Source organism: Oreochromis aureus, linkage group 18, assembly GCF_013358895.1.
Source record: "Oreochromis aureus strain Israel breed Guangdong linkage group 18, ZZ_aureus, whole genome shotgun sequence".
NCBI lineage: Eukaryota > Metazoa > Chordata > Actinopteri > Cichliformes > Cichlidae > Oreochromis > Oreochromis aureus.
In genome coordinates, this window is record NC_052959.1 from 15248429 (window position 1) to 15268428 (window position 20000).

A 20000-nucleotide genomic window follows, 5' to 3' on the forward strand; every position below is an offset into this window, starting at 1 on the left:
ATGTAAGCTGTGACTACTCTGTGGGTGATACTGCTGTTGAAAACAGTCAGGTAGCTACAGGTGGGAAACAGGAATCCATACTCTGGCATTTACTCTGCTTACTACCTCAGGCAAAAAATAATTTTGTGTGGGTGTGTGACATGCGAGCGTATAAATGATCAGAGGTGCTTTCAGTGTTGGAAGTCTTTCAGTGTAAGCTGTAAATGTTTAGCTGTGGGCTCAATAGGTTTCCATAACACTGTGACAATGTGTGACTGTTTTCTCTCCATCAATGTCCGCCTCGAGGTTGTGTTATGCATTCATATAAGCATTTCTGAGTTTATGAAATAAGACAGAATGTGTGTGTGTATATATGTTAGTGTGTGCCTCAAGAGTTTCCCTGTGCAGAGAAGCATGCGAGCAGCTGCTCTGGCCCCCCTCTTATTGGCCAGAATTTACTGTGTCTTTGGCTCCATGAAGTATTTACGAGCTCCCAAAACGACTGCTCTCACACATACATGCATTTTAGGACTTCGAAACAAAAACCTACCTAGAATACTCTTCCTGTAACAAAAATCCCACACGCCACCACAGAACCTTCGCCCTAAAACACACCGACTCTGATTAGAAACTTAAACATCTGCTTTGCCAGAGCTAAGAACCTACAGATGTACAGAACACGTCACCATCAGGCAAGTTTCCAAATACTGATCCACGCATGGAGGAAGAAGAACCTGCACGAGAACACGTGCCGCACATGCTCAGCAACTTATAGAGTGAACACTGATTTGCTTTGGTTAACAAACCGTGCTGTGGACAGCTGTCATTCAACTAAAACAGAAGAATCAGGAGCCTTTAAGCAGACACAGACCCCTTCGATCCAGTTTGAAGTGAACAAAAGCAAAGATTCAACAGTGAAATGATTGAATGAAAGTGGATATCCAATCAGAAATGAGTAGACTTTCACATATATGTATAATTTCTAATGGCTCATTTGGACATATAAATAAGCAAAGGTGTGGTTAGACTTACTTCCTCATAATGGATTTCCTGATTGATAGTCCGTCCTCAAGATCTGCCTCATTGGCCATGAAGAGCAGCCTCTTTCCTGACTGATCAACACCAACAAAGTCTCTCTGCTCAGCTGGGGAAAAATACACAACATATACTATTAATACAAAAAAATTGTCCAGTTAAACCACTGCAAGGAAAAGAAAAAAAATACAGATTAAATAAACAGCGGATGCAAAATGGTCTCATTTTCATTTTACCTGTCTTTTTCTTGCCCTTCTGGCCTGGGACGGTCTCTGTGAATTCGTGGGCTTTGCTCATTAGCATGGCCATTGTCGCGTTGTGCGCCCGGAACAGATCGACCACCTCGTGAAGCGCCGCGTCGGTTATCAAGTCACAACTCAACACCAGGATGTCGGTCTTAAGAGAAAGATTTGAAAGAAAATGACAGTGATCTATTCATGCTGATGTATTTACTTGACAGCGCAACGGTAAGACACGACAGAATGTCTGACATAATGAACCTGACGTGGTTTGGTGGGACTAGGATTACTTTACTAAGTATAAAGAGGTTTTTGACAAGAGCTTGCAGGCACACACACACAACTCTGAAACAGACACAGAAATGGCTGAAATACAGTTGGCAGGGTGAAGCATTTAGACTATTGTATACATAAACTTTATTTCCGCACAAGTGCTTGTTGGCCCTTTGTTAAAGTGACTTAAACTCTGATTACAGAGAGTAGTGAGTAATGATTTCTGCTGTTATTCACCATCTCTGTTTGAGAACATGTCATTTCTCTTCAGATTTTGTTGTTTGACATTGTGTTTTAATATGAAAACAATATAAGTTGCCTTGTTATCCTATAGATATTCGTGTGTGTTGCTGTGAGTGCCTACATTATTCACAGTCTTAACTTCTTAAATTCAATGTTTTTTAAAGTGTGAACTGTCTTGCTTCTACTCTCAGCAGAATCAGTAACATAAATATGTAAGTCTGGGAAAACAAAGCTTTCAGGATTCTCAGTATTCAGTTCAGTTCAATTCAAGTAATGCTCTATTTATCCCAATAGCTGAGAAATGACTGGGTTATAGCAACCAAAAAAAACCAAAAAAAAAACAGCTTAGAAAGGTTAAAAAATTATACTTGAGTAGCTCAGTTAAACGGTAAATTAAAAAAAAACAGTAAACCAAAAAGAACAGATCTAAATAATAGGAGCCTGAATCAAAAGGGAATAAAGGTATTGTGGTATAAGGTGGTGAAGAGTTTCTGCATCTGTCTTCATGGAAACAAAGCTGAACCAGATGTCAGACAAAAAGTTCAGCTGCTGATCTAGTAAAAAGCGCAGAGGTGGTGCGAAGAAATTACTCAGCAACTTTTGACAACAAAAGTTATCTCCAGACACTTTATGCTGTAAGCCAAGAACCCTACAACAGTGAGTTACACAAATCCCAGAGTACCTGTTTTTTCTTTGCTCCCTTCCCTTCTCCATTCATTCAGGTCTGAGAGACAGAATCCATAAACAGTGAGTGTAACTATATTTTTCTGCTGTTTCTCTTTGTGCAGACCGTCAGCTTGCTTGGATCCAAGCAGACAATTCAATTCATAAACACATGGTCTTCGTCAAATTACTTTTGTATTAATTTGTGATACTTCTAAGATTTCTGAAGTCCTTGAAACCTTGCTTTCTTTTTCTTCTAAAAGCCCACAGTAGATCGAAACGACAAAAAAGTATCAACAGCTGATTAAACTACAGATATTAAAAACAGGAATTGTAACAAAAACAGAACTGCTCAGTCTGTATTGTGATTATTTACACTGAACAATATTTCTGGCATAACAAATGAATGCTTTCAATCAGATCTTTAACATTGCTGGTAATAAGTTACACTATGTCACAGTCTATACATTTTAATAAAATGTTATGCAACAAGTCTACTGCTCTTCCAGTAAGCCATTTATGCTAGTTTTACTCTCTCTAATTACTGCAAATGAGTAGTTTTACATCAACAGATGCAGCTACTTCTGTTTAAAAGCTTTGAATTTGTATAAAAGAGAAATTACATGTGATTGGGACATTTGTTTAAATCTTTCGCAATCTCGCAATTTTCTATTTTTTGTTTGAAGTGCTTGAAAACGCCTGACAAATTAGACATCTGTCCTGTTTAGTTTTCAGTGTGTGTATGCAGTTATCTCTCTGAAAAACCCGCCTTAAATAAAGGAAGATTAACTCCACCCTGTGTTTACATCCACATGTCAAGTCTTGCCCATATTTGAGTCTTTTTTTAAAATCATGCTGCACTCACTGCATTCAGTGACACAATATCACATAACTCCCTTATCCTTCTCCATTTTACCCTGGCTGGCTGGTTTTAAGTACATTTCTGTGAACTCATCCACATACAACACTGCTCTAACGTTACACACAGGCAGAGAAAACCAGCCACCGTTCAACAAAATGCACTTGAGCTTAAAACAGAGCCCACATTTTTTTTGAAAAGCAGAGTCTTATTTTAGAATTTCCGTCTTGAGCGAGAAGAAGATGACTATCTTAAATTAGTATCAGTATCCCTACTATCTAACCACATGTAAATCAATACACGTTTGGAAACACAAATAAATATGCAGCTGTGAATTCCAGTTGACGTATCACTTGCTCTTACAGCGAGAGCAAAAGCAGTACCTGTCATTTGAACTGTTCTCCACTGTCTGAATGTGTGTTCGCACGTGGGTGCAGCCGCATTTGTGTCTGTGTGCGGTATCCATCTGTCTGTCCAGAGATGAAGGCTGTCAGCATAGGGACTAATCCCACCATTAGCACCAGCAGCCTTAACGACAGAGACATTATTGCTCTGTTTGTGAAGGAGAACACAGAGTGAGATAGAGGGGATGAGGAAGAAAAACACATGAGCAAAGAATCCACAGACAGTGTCAAACAAAAGAAAGAAAAGGAAAGATTACTGTGAAGTTTTTTTTAAGAATTTTATAGAGAATAAATGTATTAAATTATTTGGTTTAAAAAAGGATCAAAGTATGTAGAGTATGCTGGATCAGTGAGATCAAGGGTCAAGTTGACCTAGATTTACATGCAACTCTAATCTTGACCTGGCGACAGGAAGCTGCCACAGTAAAACTGAAGGTGCCTGCAAGAGATCTCCTGACTCCTGAGACTCTGAGACCTTTCAGCTCTCCCCTCGCTCTATCAGACTGATAAGCTCGCACACATGTTCAGAAACAGAGCACTCTCACACAGCCACACACATTAAATGGACAAAGGCGTGCTTGCTTCGTTCACACATGCACGCACGCAGACAGGCAGGCAGGCGTACACTCAGAGGCGACAGCCGAGTGGAGTCAGCTGGAGAGGCAAAGACACTTTGGCCTTTCAACAGCCAGGATCACTGGACAGGTCAGGACCACACACACAGGCGCACAAGCAATCACACACAGATGCGGATTTGTCCTAGTGGTAACTGACTTCCATCCAAACCTAGTGCTTGCACAATCCTGACCCGTTTCAAGGACACTTTCTTTGTTGTACGAGGTATGAATCCACCAGTAAAGGCTGACATTCACGACTCTTATTTACAAGTTACAAAATTCAGCAATGTCACGTACATAAAGAAAGCTATGATGTATATAATAAACAAAGAAAGTGAGAAACAGAGATTCTGGCTTCATCCAATTGTCATGAGGAGACAGCAGCGGCGAGAATTTCATGGTTTGATTTAGGAGTTGAAGCTGTATCACGAATGCTTTTGTAAATAATTCAGCATATTTCAAAGAACTGATCGACCCAGAGCAGCATTTAGCTGCGTGTTGGAGGTAAAATAATATTTCACTATTAGATTAGATGAGCTACACTGCACTTGTTGTGTATGTTTTAGTATGAAAGATGAGCAATGCACTTTTTGGTAGCTGCATGCATGCATGCATTTACTCAGCTGCATCAGACTTTTTACACACACTTCCAATAAAAACAGTCTACTTGTTTAATCTCTTTTATATTTTGATTCCTCAAAGGATTTTTGAAGCTAATAACTTGAAATGACTCAAGTTATTGTAGGTTTGAAGGATACACAAGCCTTGACTGATGTGTTCATCATACAAAAACAAAAACAAACCACTGAATATTTTCCATTTCACCCTGGGCTAAAAGTAATGTGGGTCACTTTTAACATGTACAAGTCTTGCCTGGTCTTCTTAAGATTATGAAGTTTCAACATTGCAGTTCAGTGAAAAGACAGAGAAAATGCACATGGAGTAAGGGTGTGGAGCAAGACTGTTGAAAGAGGGAAAGAAATAAAAAAAAGACACATCTAAGTATGTTTGCTGTGTCGCTTTCATGAAAAGCCTCAGCCCCATCTCTCACTCCTCTCTTTCTTCACCTTTTGTGTCGAGTCTTACAGGCTGACTAACAGATGTGGACCAAAGGTGAAGCCTTGAATCACAAACTCCAATGTATATATAGCTGTTTTAGTTCATACGCGCTCATTATACCAGGTGATTAAGCCTCAACGATAATAAAAACGTCAAAGAGGCTTTCGGCGTACAAAGCAAAACGTGCATGCAAAGTACTCCTTTCACTAGTTTGGCTTATTGTGAAAGAACTCAGCATTAATCAGCATATCCGTCCACTTTTGTGTAACCTCACTGTTTGCAGAGTGAACAAAATAAAAAATGCTCCCTGTAATCTCTCCTTTCAGTGTTCGAGAGAAATGGCCGACTGTGCTCACCCAGAGCACACACTGATTCCTGTAACTATTTTGTTTGATCGGTTACACCAAATCCCCTCATGGAAGGGTGTTTGCATCAAGATGTGTGAGTGTCTATACTGTGCGCAGGCTTCGGTTTGACAGATTGAGTGATCTCTGTGCGGGGATTTGGCAGGCCATGGTTACAGTTCCTCACTCATCACCTTGCAGTGTGTGAGTGTGTGTAACTCAATGCCTCTCATCCAGCTGGCTGCTCAAAGGATTAGAAACTCAACGATTCTCAATGAGAGCATGCTGAAGCTAGTTCTGCCTAAGTGTGTGAATATTTGCATGTGGTAATTCCAAGCATCTATTAAAAGGACTAATCTAGCTAAGAAAATAACTAGAATCTGTACACCAATTCAAAGGGGAAAAAAGAAAAACGATTAAAGCCATTTGACCAAAAGAACTAAAAGTTGACTGATCATGTTGTAAAGAATGAATGTCAGAAGGACATTTTTATCTTCGATTGTACAGACAGGCACAAAATAAAGAAAAAAACCCCTGAAAGTTTTATCATTACAGTGAGAGCATTTAGTGCCTTTGCTACACTGTGGGGAGTATTTTGCCGGCAACTTGAATGTAAAGTTGTTTACAATGATCAGCTTTATCCATGATTTAACATTTCTGTCCTGACAGGAGCACTCTCTTTCAGGACAATAACACCCACAGAATCACGTGGAATCACTAGATTTTTAACCCATTTGAATATCTATGCAACATGTCGAGTGTGGCAGACCAAAAAGATGATTATCGTATTTTCCGCATTATAAGGCGCACTTAAAATCCTTTAATTTTCTCAAAAATCGACACTGCGCCTTATAATAATAGTTAAAAACTGTCTAAATTCTTTCATCTTTAATATAATGGTCAGCGTTGCTGTTTTACCAGGTGTAACAATTAAGTTTAACATCCAGGCATCCATGTCCAGTGCCATGATTACCGGTTCTGACATAAAGTTAGTAACCAGACCGAAAAGCAGCGCACCTAAACATGATATAGCATTTCTGACTGAGAGATTTCTGAGCCAATTCTAATGCCAATCATTTTATCGTTTCCGAGGATAAATAGGCGGGGAGGTACGTAAAACGTTGACTTTTGTAGAGTTAGAGCTGGATTAAAATGCCCAAGGCGAACCGATCAAAAGTCTGGCTGTACTTCACAGCAAAAATGCAAACTCAGCAGCCTGCAACAAGTGCTTTAAGCTGATAAACGTGATACTGTCAACCAGATAACACCTCAAATCTGATGAAACACCTGGCGATAGCGCATAGCGATGATGTAAAGCAAAATGCGCCTGTGTTTGAAAAAGTATTGCTGCGAGAACCATCATCATCAGTAAATCTATGTTCTGTGATGCCTGTTAGCGGACCTGGAGTTAGCAACATCCCCCAAAAGAGTAGCATCCTGGCCCCAACCCTGTCAGTGTAGCACGAAACTTTGATCGGATGATGATGGCAGCAGCAGCCGTTCATCTTCTGCGTGAGTACTGTCATGTTGTTATGCTAACATTAACGTTGAGTAGGCTAACCACATTATTACACAATGCATACCAGGTGAACTAGCAACACCGTAACCCTTACATGCAGCTGTCTGCTGTTTAGTTTGATGTCTTCACTTATGTTCACCCTGGCCAAAAAGGCTAAAATGACCAAAAAAAAGTGGAAAACAGTTAAACATGAAGGTTTTTGGACAAAGTTTGTGTTTTTTCCATTGTTTAACACTGCTTCCAGCCAAGAGTGATACCATATATGCCCTATAGCTGCAGAAAAGGCTAACATAGTTATCTTTTACCTGAAAAAGCAGCTGAACATGAGATTTTTGGACCAATTTTGTGTTCTCCATTCTTTAAGACTTTGAGACCTGAAAGCACCGCACCGTTTTGGAAAGATTACTCCTTTGGCACGGCATCGGATAAAACCTAAACGACACCCATCCATCAATTAAGTTTAACATCAGGCATCCATGAAAACAGAATTTATTAAATTTTTTAAGAGTTAGAAGTTAGCAGGAAGTTAGTGCTAGTTTCCACCTAAACATGATATAGCATGTTCTGACTGAGATTTCTGAAAAAATTAAAGGATTTTAAGCTCTGCTATCACTTCCAACATAAATGAAGACAGAAAACTAAACAGCAGTGACTTTTATAGGGTTACTGAAGTTGGAATAGCTTCATATATATATCGTGATATGATCGCTAGCGACATATGTTAGCATAACATAAACACAGTGAAGCTGGAGGATGAATGCTAACTTTTTTCCACTCGATAAAAGTTAACTCGAGGGTTCCCAATGGTTAGGGACAAATGCAATCGCATGGCAGGATGCTGTAAACAGACCAAACGTCAGTCGGGAGAACAACTGAGATAATCCATCCACAATACGAGGTTAGTCATTAATATACTGCAACAACATGGGAATAGAGCAGCTGCGAGAGAATTGAACATTAAGGAATCAATGGTACGGAAGTGGAGGAAGCAAGAAGAATGAGTTGAGTAAAGTTTGACTTATCGGACTGTTGTGTTTCGATTAATGTGCCTTATAATCCAGTGCGCTTTATGGTCCGAAAAATACGGTAATTGTAGGGATATTGTATTGATTGAGGCTCTAAAACAATGGTCTTACATCAGATTGTGATAGAGGTTTCAAGATGATTGTTTGTGACCTGACCTGGGACAAAGTTAAAGCTACAACTCACATTGTAACTGAAACTATAGCCTGTTAGGGTTAACAAAATACTAGAATTTCAAACTTACCGAAATGCAGTGTAAAAAAACCACAGGGGGAAAAATCTTTTTTCTAAAGACTAGAACAATACAAACTTTGCCAACTTAATAACACATGGCTAATATAGGAACTGCTTATAGTTAAATGACTAACGTTAATGTGTGTGTCAGTCAGACTAACGTTTATAAGTGTGTAATACTTTATTCTTTGTAAAGACTTGTTCAGTCTTGGGGTGCTGGTGTAACTCATTGGGTTGAACAGTCAAACCATATGCCTAAAGGCTTCTGCAGAGTCCACCCCGTGCCATTTCCTGCATGTCCATGATTCCTCCCTTCTTTCCTTACTACTCTAGTCTCCTGTCACGAAAAAAGGCTAAAAAGCCCCTAAATTAATCTAAATAAAGTTGTCCAGTGTTGTGAATGTCAAATACTTCAGCTGCTAGTGAGAAGAGGTGCTGCGTGAAGTGTGTCCACTAGACGAGGCAAAGATTGCACTGGTGGTATTGATACTGATACAAATGAGTAATTTGATAGTAATTTTTAGTATCTGAGAATCGATTTTTTTGACAACCCTACTACGCCCTACATCTACTTATCATCCAGTAGGAATGTAGCATGTAATGATGCTGAGTGTTGGGAATGGAAATTCCTGGAAATATTAGGATCCTGTGGTTTTTCTTCCCTTTGAGATTAAGGGCGGGCGATATTGTTTCACATTGTTCCTCTTTTCGATATGTTGATAATTAAGTGGTTCTGGTATTGTGAAATTAGTTGACCTTCTAATAATCTAGCTTTTTACGACAAGCTACACTCATATGCCTTTCTAAGTATCAAGCAAACACATTCACCCACCTGCACACACGCACTCTTTGGGAATTTGCCAAAAAGAAGGAGCGAGGAATCAAACCACTGACCAGAATCACAATCCAGATCAAGAGTTGTGATTGTGCCAGAAAAAAAAGTCATGATCTTTTGGCCAATCACCTACCAACACTTGGTTGAGATCATAATACAATTTAAAAAAATATACCAACAAAAACTCGTCTTGATTAAATAAAGATGTGATTGGATACAAAAGTTAATTTTGTATGACAAAATGTTTGGACTGTATTTCTGTAACTGCCAAAAACGTGTCTTTTCTTGTAAATGTTTGAGTCAGACAGTACCATAGATCAGCACTATTTACCTTGCTGATTTCATATAGCATTACTGTAAATATGTATTCCCTGAAAGCCTGAGAACAACCATAAAACCTTACATTATGGACATACGCATGAATCACAATGAGTTAATTACTCGAAAGCATTCATAGTATCACCTTCGTTTAAGATTTGATGAGTCTTAATTAATTTTGATTCTTAAAACTGGCATTTCTAACTGAGCCAGTGGTATACAATTCGTTGATAGTAAAACAATAAACAAGAGAAATTGCTTTTGAAACACATCAACGGTCAACCCTAACCCCAAACTAACCCTAAACTCATATAAACATGTCTTCATGGACACAAGAGGCCAGTCAGTACAATGGCATATACACAGGGTCACCATACACCCTTACATACCCAAACACAAATGTTGCACAGATGTGCATGACTGCTGCATGAGAATAAATGGTGCACTGGCTAAACTGGCAGCACAGGGAGTTTGAGTCTTAACCATGACCTCATCTGTTTAGAGTGAATCGGATGAAGGGAGGGATGGAGGGATCAGCAGGCAGGATATAGAGGGGGGTATGGAAATTGCAGTTGGGGGTCATGGATACCAAGACAGCATATGTACACGTGTGTGCCTGTGAATGTTTGTGTGTATTTTAAAAATGTGCAATGAGGCACCTCGGCGGCCTTGGCCCATTCAAAGGAGGAAAAGGCATGGATCGGTGGTCAGCCCAGCAGTGTGAACATCCACCTAAACATCCCCCACAATCTTTGTCAATTTTTTACCTTACCTAAAACCTTTCTGCAATTTTTTGTATGACCGTGACATTAAACAGAATTTATTTAAAAAAACTCCCTACAAAACACTGTCAATCAGAGCAATGGAGAATGGTATTAGAGAGCACAACATGCAACATGCAGTGTCTGTGGATACAACATGCAACTCTTTACTGGCACTGCATAATAAAGCAGAACTCAAACCAATGCTTCCTGCAACTAAACAATTTAATCATAGTATTTTGTTCAAAAAACACTGCAAATAGGATCCTAAATTATTGTAGACACTGGAACAAGTGTTACGATAGTCGCAGTCATGCAGGACTAGAAACTGGAAACTAATAACCAGTTGCTAGGGAAAAATAGTTTATTCTTCCACCATTTGGGAAATGGTTGCTAGAGGTTGCTGGGAGTCGCTTGCAAATGGGTGCTATACCAGGTTGCCCACAATTTCAGACAATGACTGCAAACACTAGCCCCCTAGTTGCAGAGTGATAGTGAAACTGTGAAAAATATGATGGAAATGTAAGCTATTCACCTTCAAAGTAAAAATGTATAAATGTTGTGCCTTATCACTGCAAACAAAACATTTTAAAAAGGTGCAACTTTTATTTTGAAGGTAAATGTTCTTTCCAGTTCAAGTCAGTCTCCAGACCCGTGTCACTGAGGCCTTTAGTGTAACCCTTTCATTAATTCAGTCTGATCTAATTCATGCTTGTATTTTCCATACATAGCAAATAAAGGTCCAAGAGATTTGGAGTAAATATGCTCAAAAACACACACACAAATATACACACACCTTGATCTTTGGCTGGATGTGTCTGAGAGCATCAGCGGTACCCATGTCGCCATCTTCCTGGATAGAAACCACATCCAGTTTCATCTTCACATCCTTTATTTTAAGGTCTGTGCTCATCATCTTCTGGACCTCTTTGGTAGTGATCACTATCACCTCTGAAAACACAGTTCACAAAAGTATCCCTTTGATTATCGTACCTTCATAAAAAAGGAGACAAGCCACATCAGATGCTTACATGGCTATAATATGTTGTGAGCTTCAAATAAGCCACTTTTCTGTTTTTTTATAAAGTTGGTAGGAACACTACTAGACCACTTTACGAATCTAAAATGTTGTAGAAACAGTCTAGTTTAATTAGCCTTGTCTGCATTAAATGGTTTATACCGGGCATTTGCTCACTCTAGCTGTGTCAGCCTAGTAAAACCTAATTGCACAGATTTGGCTAGGAAAATGCACACTGTAAACTGCTGGCCACACAGAATGATTATGTATAGAAAGCAACTTTTATTTAACCTAGCGCAGGCTTTTGTAATGAACAGCATATTGCCAAAAAGAAATAAATAAATACTTTATAAGGTCAGGTTTTCTGAGCCCCACTGCATGCTGCTGCACAAGAGTCAGAAAACTTGACTATAAAAAAATAGTCAGGAAATGCACACCTGACGTGCTGATAATGTGTTGACAAGCTGATGGAAGTACAACTAAAACAGACCAGAACAAAATCTGACTCAATATAAAATATTTTTAATGCTGTTAACTGAAGATTTCAGTGCCAAACAAAAGCAAAACTTTCACTGACCTTAAAGAGAATTAAGCATTACAACTGGCTTCGCTTTTACATATTTAGAGTTTGAAAAGCATAACACATTTTAAAGTAACTTGTTGTTTCTTTTAGGTATTTTGAATGTTTTAACGATGCTAAAAAAAAAAACCATCTAACCAGTTTTAACTCCCCAGAATTTAGAGTCCAAGTAGTTGGTCAACAACTACTTGTGTAGGATAGATCTTACTTAAAGTCTTGCATTCCATATTATCGCTTATCCCCCAAAACAGATAATTTATTAAACACACAGCTATAGTTTGCACTTCCCTGGATTCTACCCAGCTTTAACAGTTCAAATGATGAACCAGCAATGAAAGAAATACCATTTTTTAAGTCACAGTTGACATGATTATAATCATAAAACCATTTTTATGACCTCCTCTGACATTCTCTCTTCATTATGTCACTGCAAAAATAACTATCTCCCTTTAAGAGTGCTCACAGTTTTTACATCAGTTTTTGTATCTGTAATTTAATCCTGACAGTACTAACATTAAAAAAAGGAGTCCTCAGTTATAATAGGAGGTGAAACTATTTTTCTTATAGGTCTGAGTTTCCACTTTTTGTTCCAGACTTTCCAAGTGGGCCACATAAACTTACTGGCAGGATTTTTGCTTCTTTACATTTTATGTGGAAAGCAAGAATGACTTAGCCCCAACTTTAAGACTTCTCCCCCGCTACCACTTACACAAAGCTTGCATGCAACAAATACAGTTAATGTGAGCTGTACGCAACAATATAAGACCTGATTTTATAACTTGAGATGACCTATAAAGCAACAAATATTTTCACATATTATGGACACCTAGACCTATGAATAATATTTTTAATATTCAGTATCAGCTGAAATAATAGCTGAACCAAGAGATAAAGAAGCATTATATTTATTGCTAGCTCTCACCTTCAAATCCCACCTTCTCCAGAAGGTTAAGGGGATACCACATAAGGGGCTTGTTGCCAACAGGCAGCATAGCTTTGGGGGTGTTGTATGTCAGATCAGTCATACGAGAACCCCCACCCGCCGCCATCAGCACCGCTTGAAGCTCCATGTCTGCTGTAGATGGCTAAGAGAGGAGGGGACATTGTAACTGAAAACGTATAACATACAGTACAGACCACAGGTGTAGACTTAGTGCTTCAACAAATTAATACAGCACTAGAATACTGTCTATAATATATGTGTATAACACTGTACATTAAAGCACAAAGTGTAAATTATGTTCATATTAACAACAATGTGAATTACTAAATGTAAATGTACACCATGGGTAAATGGGCTATTGTACATCAGTTCAATATAGTTCATGCACAAGAACACAAACAGATCCTTGTTAAAGAAGTAAATGTCTTTTTATTACTTTAATTATTAGTTTTTAAATGCATTTATTCCTACATTGTTGTTCATTTTAAGTAAAAAGTGTAAAATGTACACAAATAACATACTGATTGTTGTGCCTCAGCTATATACTCCAGTCAGTCTTCCAAGTGACACTCCCTCTGCTCTAGCCTGTTTACCTTATTCAAAAAGTCTTAGCTCACACCAGCAAAGATTGCAAATTGATATTTTCTGGGCTCCAACAGAAACTAATGGCTTCATCACTCCTCCTGTCTTTTTAAACTGCCCATAGGATGCCATTCATTCAAATGACTTAAACCCTGATATGTTCAATGGATACCTGGTTTTACTGGAGGACTATGATTTAAAGTATGAATACATCCATCCATTTCTCTTCCACTGAAGCCTATCCCAGCCGTCACAGGACATAACGCAGGGTAAACCTTGGACAGACGGCCAGTCTAATAGAAGGCTAACACAGAGACGATCAATAATGCTTACATTCACACCTATAGTCAATTTACAAACACCAATTAAGCTAACCCCATGAATATCTTCAGACTGTAGGAGGAACACAGTAAACATGAAAACCCCACACAGAAAGGCCCCAGCTGGCTAGCACACAGGAAGCTAATGACAGAAGGTTAGCAGTTTAGAGGCATTCCACACCTGCTTCAGATGTTTAGTAGTTTGTGAAATTGCAATCTGTGGTCAAGTGAACTGACACAACTGACAAGCTCTCTATGATTCATTTACTCTCAAGCCTGTGTGACTGAACAGTGATGCTAGACGGACTTCATTTTACAAAGTTAGGACATTAATGTTAAGGATCAGTGCACTCCTGAAACTGTGAATTCCCTAAAATACTAGTATCATCATCATGATCATCAAGAACTGTATTTTTCTGTCTTTCATGGTATTGGCTTGATGTACTGTGTCACTAATGAGGTCTCGGTGCTGATGGATGAGCACAGGAGTCAGCTTCTAACATTTCTGAATGTCATGATCATGCTGGCAACTAGGGCAGTGCCACATTAAAACAACCACAAAAATACCAGTATAACTTTTACACAATATAAAAATGTCTTATCGCAAGGTTCTTGCCTTAGCAACACCATGCATTTACATTCCCTAGTGCACACGACAATGAGACAAGACTAGGCATCTCTGAGAGTGAGAGCCATTGACGGTTTATTATAAATGAAAACCATACTTTGCAAAATATCCTAGTTCCCACTAAAAGCGAAAACAACAAGCATATTTCAGCACTTGGAGCAAATACACATTGCCACAGATTGTACAACCAGACTATAAAGTAGAAGATACAGTGCAAATGTAAACAAATGACTCCACCGAGGACCACTAGCTGTTCTCTAAATGCCAGGGAGAACCAACAGTGGATGGAAATTACATATGTGGTTACATGGTGGAATAAGCAGGACATTAAGCAGCTGGTCAAAAGGCTGGTGACCCAACATACAACATCCCAGAATGTAATGCTATGTAATCACTACTTCACTATCGTGCTGGTACTTCTGGTACTAGTGCTGGGCGATATGGAAAAAATATTTATCACGATATGAATTATTTTATATCACGATAACGATATATATCACGATATACCACCTGACCTGTGGTCATCTGGAAAGTATGCAGTCTTTAAACAGCGTTTCATGGAGAGAAAAGTCTTTGTTTTGAGTTACTGTAAAGCATGTCGCAAATCTGCAAGCACGTAAAACCAGCACCATGTTTTCTATAAATCACAAGACAGAGTTTCTTTTTCAAAAATATCATTTTTTTACTATACCGCCCATTTTCTTTCATAAAGTTAAGAGTATGTATAGTGAGAAGATAACACTAATATATTTTGTACTTGCTATTTAACCTTTAAGACCTACCATAGAACCAAGTCTGCCAGAGCTTATCTTTACATTTATTTATTTTGAGTGTCTTCATAGTTTTATTTTTGTATGAGAAAAGAATACACAAATTTTATATACTACAGGAAAAATGAAAATAATAAAATGCAAATTTGCAAAAACACATTTGTGTGCATCAAAATAAACTATTTATAACAGTGCAATTTGACTTCTAAGCATCCCAGAAATCGATTGAAGAGCATAAAGTCAAACATGACTTTTAAAAAGACCAACATAGACTTTGAAGCTTAAAAACTACATTTTGCCCTTGAAATAACGTAACTTCCGGTTTAGACAGGTAATGGCGGACATAAGATAGTTCATGCTGACTTATGAACAGTCTGATCGGATCGGCAAAGCCTGTTTCTGGAATATTGTGTTTTGTGCTGCAAGTCTGGAATATTATGTTTTTGTTGCTGGAAGTGCTTTTTTTATTGAATTTTTTCCAAAGCTATATGTGGAAGGAAACCGTGACCTAGGGCAAGCTAATGGAATAAGATGTGCATCTAGTACAACTCCCCACGGTTTCATATGCAAAACAAATTCTTATTTTGCTTTTAGTTACGTGGTTACATTAGCAGCATCCTGCAAGGATGTGAGGACTAAAAATAGTTAGGAAAAAGTGGAGTTTGCCTGCTCCGACCGTGTTGTAAAGGGTTAATGATATATTTTATGTAATAATTTGTAAAATTCAGGTTAGAAACGATAGAAACGATAGAAGACAAACGGCACGATAGACACTTTTCTATCGTCCACACAATATATATCGTCATATCGCCCAGCACTATCTGGTACCCGAATAGATTCACACTTCAATAAGTCACACTTCAATCAGCATTATTGTTGGGTATTTACCTTAAAATATAAAGCACCTTGAGGCAACTGTTGCTGTGATTTGGCACTATATAAATAAAATTGAACTGAATTTAAATTAGTGTTTCATCAATGGAAAAGAAGGATGGAAATACACTTTATTTACAGTGATGCTTATGCCTGCAAGCTGCAAGCATCAATAAAACCTTGTTCAGAATTCTTTTCTATATAATCAGTAATACTGTTATTGCAAGTTTCATTAAAATACTGTGATATAATTTTGAAGTTATACCGCCCAGCCCTACTGCTTCATTCACCTTCATTTCAAGAGCATGCACAGCTTAATACCTGTTGATTGGACTCCCAGTGTCTTTTTTTCCCAAGCATTCAGTGGTATCCACCTTCAACGCCATGATACCAGTGCATCACCAACAAGTTTGCACAACTGTGCTTCATTGTATGTAAACAAGGATGCCTGTGCTTTATTGTAACGTATGGCACCTATGGTTGCCATTATGCACCACAATGAGCGAGAATGTGCTGAAAATAAGGAAAAAGAGGAGGAATCTGCATATTGTGTTTATCATGATGAAATATGACATCTAAAATCGCGCAGTTATTTGACTCCTACAGTCATAGCTTTCTTAGTCTCAGTACAGCATGTGCTTCACACAGCGCCTGCTCTAAATAACAGAGTGTACGAGTGTACTGAATGTTATATTTGCCGGGTTAGGTGTGCTGCACACACACTCGCAACAGACGGCTCAATCCAGGTCCGCTTTCACATATCTTTTATATCTACCATGTCATCGCTGTAGTAACCACTAGCGCCAAACCGGCATGTGTGCTCAGGACATACCCTGTTGACCGAGTGCACACCCATGCTTTAAAAATCAGTTTGAATTAAGAATTAATTCAAAGCCGAAGCAGTGAGATATAAAACTTTACCTACCTGTCAGAATCCCTCCGAGCTGTTCGGCTGCCTCGAAATGACAGCGGTGCAAGACGCATGTAACTTACTTGCCGTCAGTGTTGTTAGCACTCGGCTAAGGACTAGCAGCGAGCAGTAAACGATGCCGCTTTTTCAGAGATAGATTACAACCAACCGGACACGTTTCTGAAAACCGACAGGTAACTTAAATACAAGTAAATAACAGATATTTGATTTCTCGCTAAATAATTTAACAGTAATTACGCAAAAGACGCTAAGCAACTAGCATTTTAATGATGACACCTGCGTGCCTTTAGTGAAATGCGTCCGTGCGGGAAACTACTTCCTCTGTAATATGGTTCCGATCAGAGAATAGGAGAAAAACTAGACCATGATTTGTCATAGACTGAAGTTTTTTACAGACAAGAGGAAAAGGAGGAATGGGTATGGTTGAGAAGAACAGATCTGTTTAACAAGAAAAAAAAATCTTCAGTCTGCTGGGGTATAATATCATCATGCTGGCAAGCTAAACTATGATTTATACTAAATTAATTTTCCGAGTGATGATGATGATAATTGTTTTACATTATTAAACAGATAAAGAAGATTCTTTTTTTAAAGCTGTGGTACCAGGAATTACAAATGTTCACACATAGTAAAAATGTGAGCAGATTAGCGGCCAGAAGCCAAACAGCTACTCCTTTAGATTTAAAGCTTAGAAAAATCCCAATTCACAGAGCTGAGACGTAACAGCAAATTGAGCTCGGGGAATGTGGCTCTGGTTTTGTTTGCTCTGGCCAGGAGATGAGCTTGACTGCTCGTTACTGCCTGCTCAAAGCCAGGCAAGCACGAGAAGGGAGGGAAGAAGGAGAGAAAAAGAAAACAACAAAGAGACGAAGAGGCCTGACTGCCTGTTGTTGCCCAAACACCATAATGCTGAAACTATTGAATGCAATTTCTCCACCGTGAATGGTGATTGCTGAAAAAGTGGGTGTCCAGCTGCATTTGCTGTCTGTGATTTTTCATTGTCTTGGCTGAGTATTGCTAAACATCAGTTGAGGTCTAAGTCAGATAAGCAGTGCAGAAGAGCCATGTAGACAAATAACAAAAGAACAAACTCTAAAATCAAACAATCCCATATGCTATTTATCTTATAAAAGCATACTTTAATTGACATATGATCATTTCTGTTTATCATCTTCTCAAGCCTGCAAGGTGTTGTCAGTATGCAGGTGGCATCTTTGTCAGTTCATACAAAGGAATCTAGGAAAAAAATAATAAAAAGGCCACAGTAAAAGTCAAATAAAGACCACAAAGATTACTTAACTTAGCTGGTTAACCACAGGGAGCTGAAGTGTGTGAGACATTAGAGAACTTGGCTAGTTACAAGAAAAGCTCAAACAGCAAGATAGCAAACATGTCTAAAAGGATATCAAAGTTGTTTTTTGTTTGTTTGTTTGTTCTTGTAATAACAATAATAAACGGGGTTAGTACAGAAGTTTTTTGTGTGATGTCATCTGCACAATACTTGAGTTTTCCTCTATAGTGGATGTAATATCCTTGTGATGGTGTTGTTCTTGAGTCATAATAATGTTGTGTTGTAAAAACTTTGGAATGTGGTGGGAAAACTAAAAAGTGTTTGTTTACATAAAACTCTCTTCTGGAATAAATGGTAAGTGTTTTAGTTTTTAATAGCAATAGATAACTTCTTGGCTAATGCTAACTGATTGCTCAGACAATGTGATTGGCCAGTTGATGAGATGTGCATGTGTTTTATGCTAAGTTCCGTACTACTTAAAAATTTAATTAAGTACAAAGATCTTACATGGCTCAGCTTCTCTCCTCCTCCCCTCAGACATCAATGTTTCTTGCTTATGCTTTCCATACTTCTACATTCATATTCATTTTTCTTTATATTATTGCTTTTCAAGGTTATTAAAGATCTCAATAACTGTCATTTTAATCTCTCTATTTTTAATGCAGCTTTGAGTGACTATAGAAAAAAAGGAAGCTTTTCAGCAAACTCTGGTTTGCTTGCAGAAAGGTTTCTAATAGGCTTTGTCATTATATACTGCCCTAAGGATATCCTTCCATACACATAGAGACAATACTATTGAACAATCTCTCTCTTCATTTAGCATGTTCATTGTAAGGAGGAGCCCTACAGAGACACACTGTAGGGCTTCTTTGATATATGTGGGGAAAACGGAGGAGAAGAAAACAGAATTGAAAAATGAGGCAAAGAGGAATCACATGTAAATTAAAAAATTCCCCGAGCGTATGTATTTTGCATATTTTCAAAATACGCTTTATTTGTCAAAAATGAAGACATCCGACTGAGCGGTTAGAGGAAGACAAAATGAAAAAAAGGTCCAAAACAGAATACCACAACTCCGAGACAGAACCAGATGGGGATATGCATGCAAACAGACATGGAGACAGTCGTGCAGGTCTAATCGTTGAGTGACTTGAAATGGAGCCCTAAGATTTCCTCTGATTTCCTCTCCCTCCTTGGCTCTGTTGCAGCATCTTGTAAATCATTCTCAGTTCACTGAAACAAGCCAGTTGGATTAGCTTGGTTTAGATCATAAACATTTGTAGCACAGACCACCCAGCGAGAGAACAGAGCCAAGGCGAGAGTCTGTGTGAGTGTACATGCATGGGTGTGTTTGTGTGTGTGTTTGAAGCCTCCCTCTGAGTTTAGAGGTGGGTACTGCAGAACATACAAAGTCACACATGCGCACACACACACACACACACACACATACTTATACTGTGGTTTGTGTTTGCTCCACTTCCAGGGCCAGTGCTCTGTGGGGCCCTTACCACTGCTATGGAAACTAAAACCGGCACGTTCGCCCAGTCAGTGTCAGAGATGAACGCACATGCTCGCAGTTCAAAGATTAAGATGTCTCACTGTGGCAGCGATGCAGAAACTGTTTTACATTCCTTCGGTGATGTGATTAGTTTTTTTCTA

The 20000-nt window shown here is 38.6% G+C and overlaps 1 protein-coding gene across 1 annotated transcript in view; it reads right to left on the reverse strand.

Annotated features, from left to right (window-relative positions):
* The window catches only part of eif2b3 (eukaryotic translation initiation factor 2B, subunit 3 gamma), a 36038-nt gene extending 18689 nt beyond the window's left edge, over positions 1–17349 (reverse strand). The window contains exons 1-5 of the mRNA XM_031755926.2: positions 17045–17349; positions 12926–13088; positions 11202–11356; positions 1251–1410; positions 1012–1123 (exon numbers count right to left, since the gene is read on the reverse strand). Of these exons, the coding sequence (XP_031611786.2) occupies positions 1012–1123; positions 1251–1410; positions 11202–11356; positions 12926–13073 (575 nt within the window). The 5' untranslated portion in view covers positions 13074–13088; positions 17045–17349. The remainder of the gene's footprint in view (positions 1–1011; positions 1124–1250; positions 1411–11201; positions 11357–12925; positions 13089–17044) is intronic.
* Positions 17350–20000: the final 2651 nt, after the last annotated feature.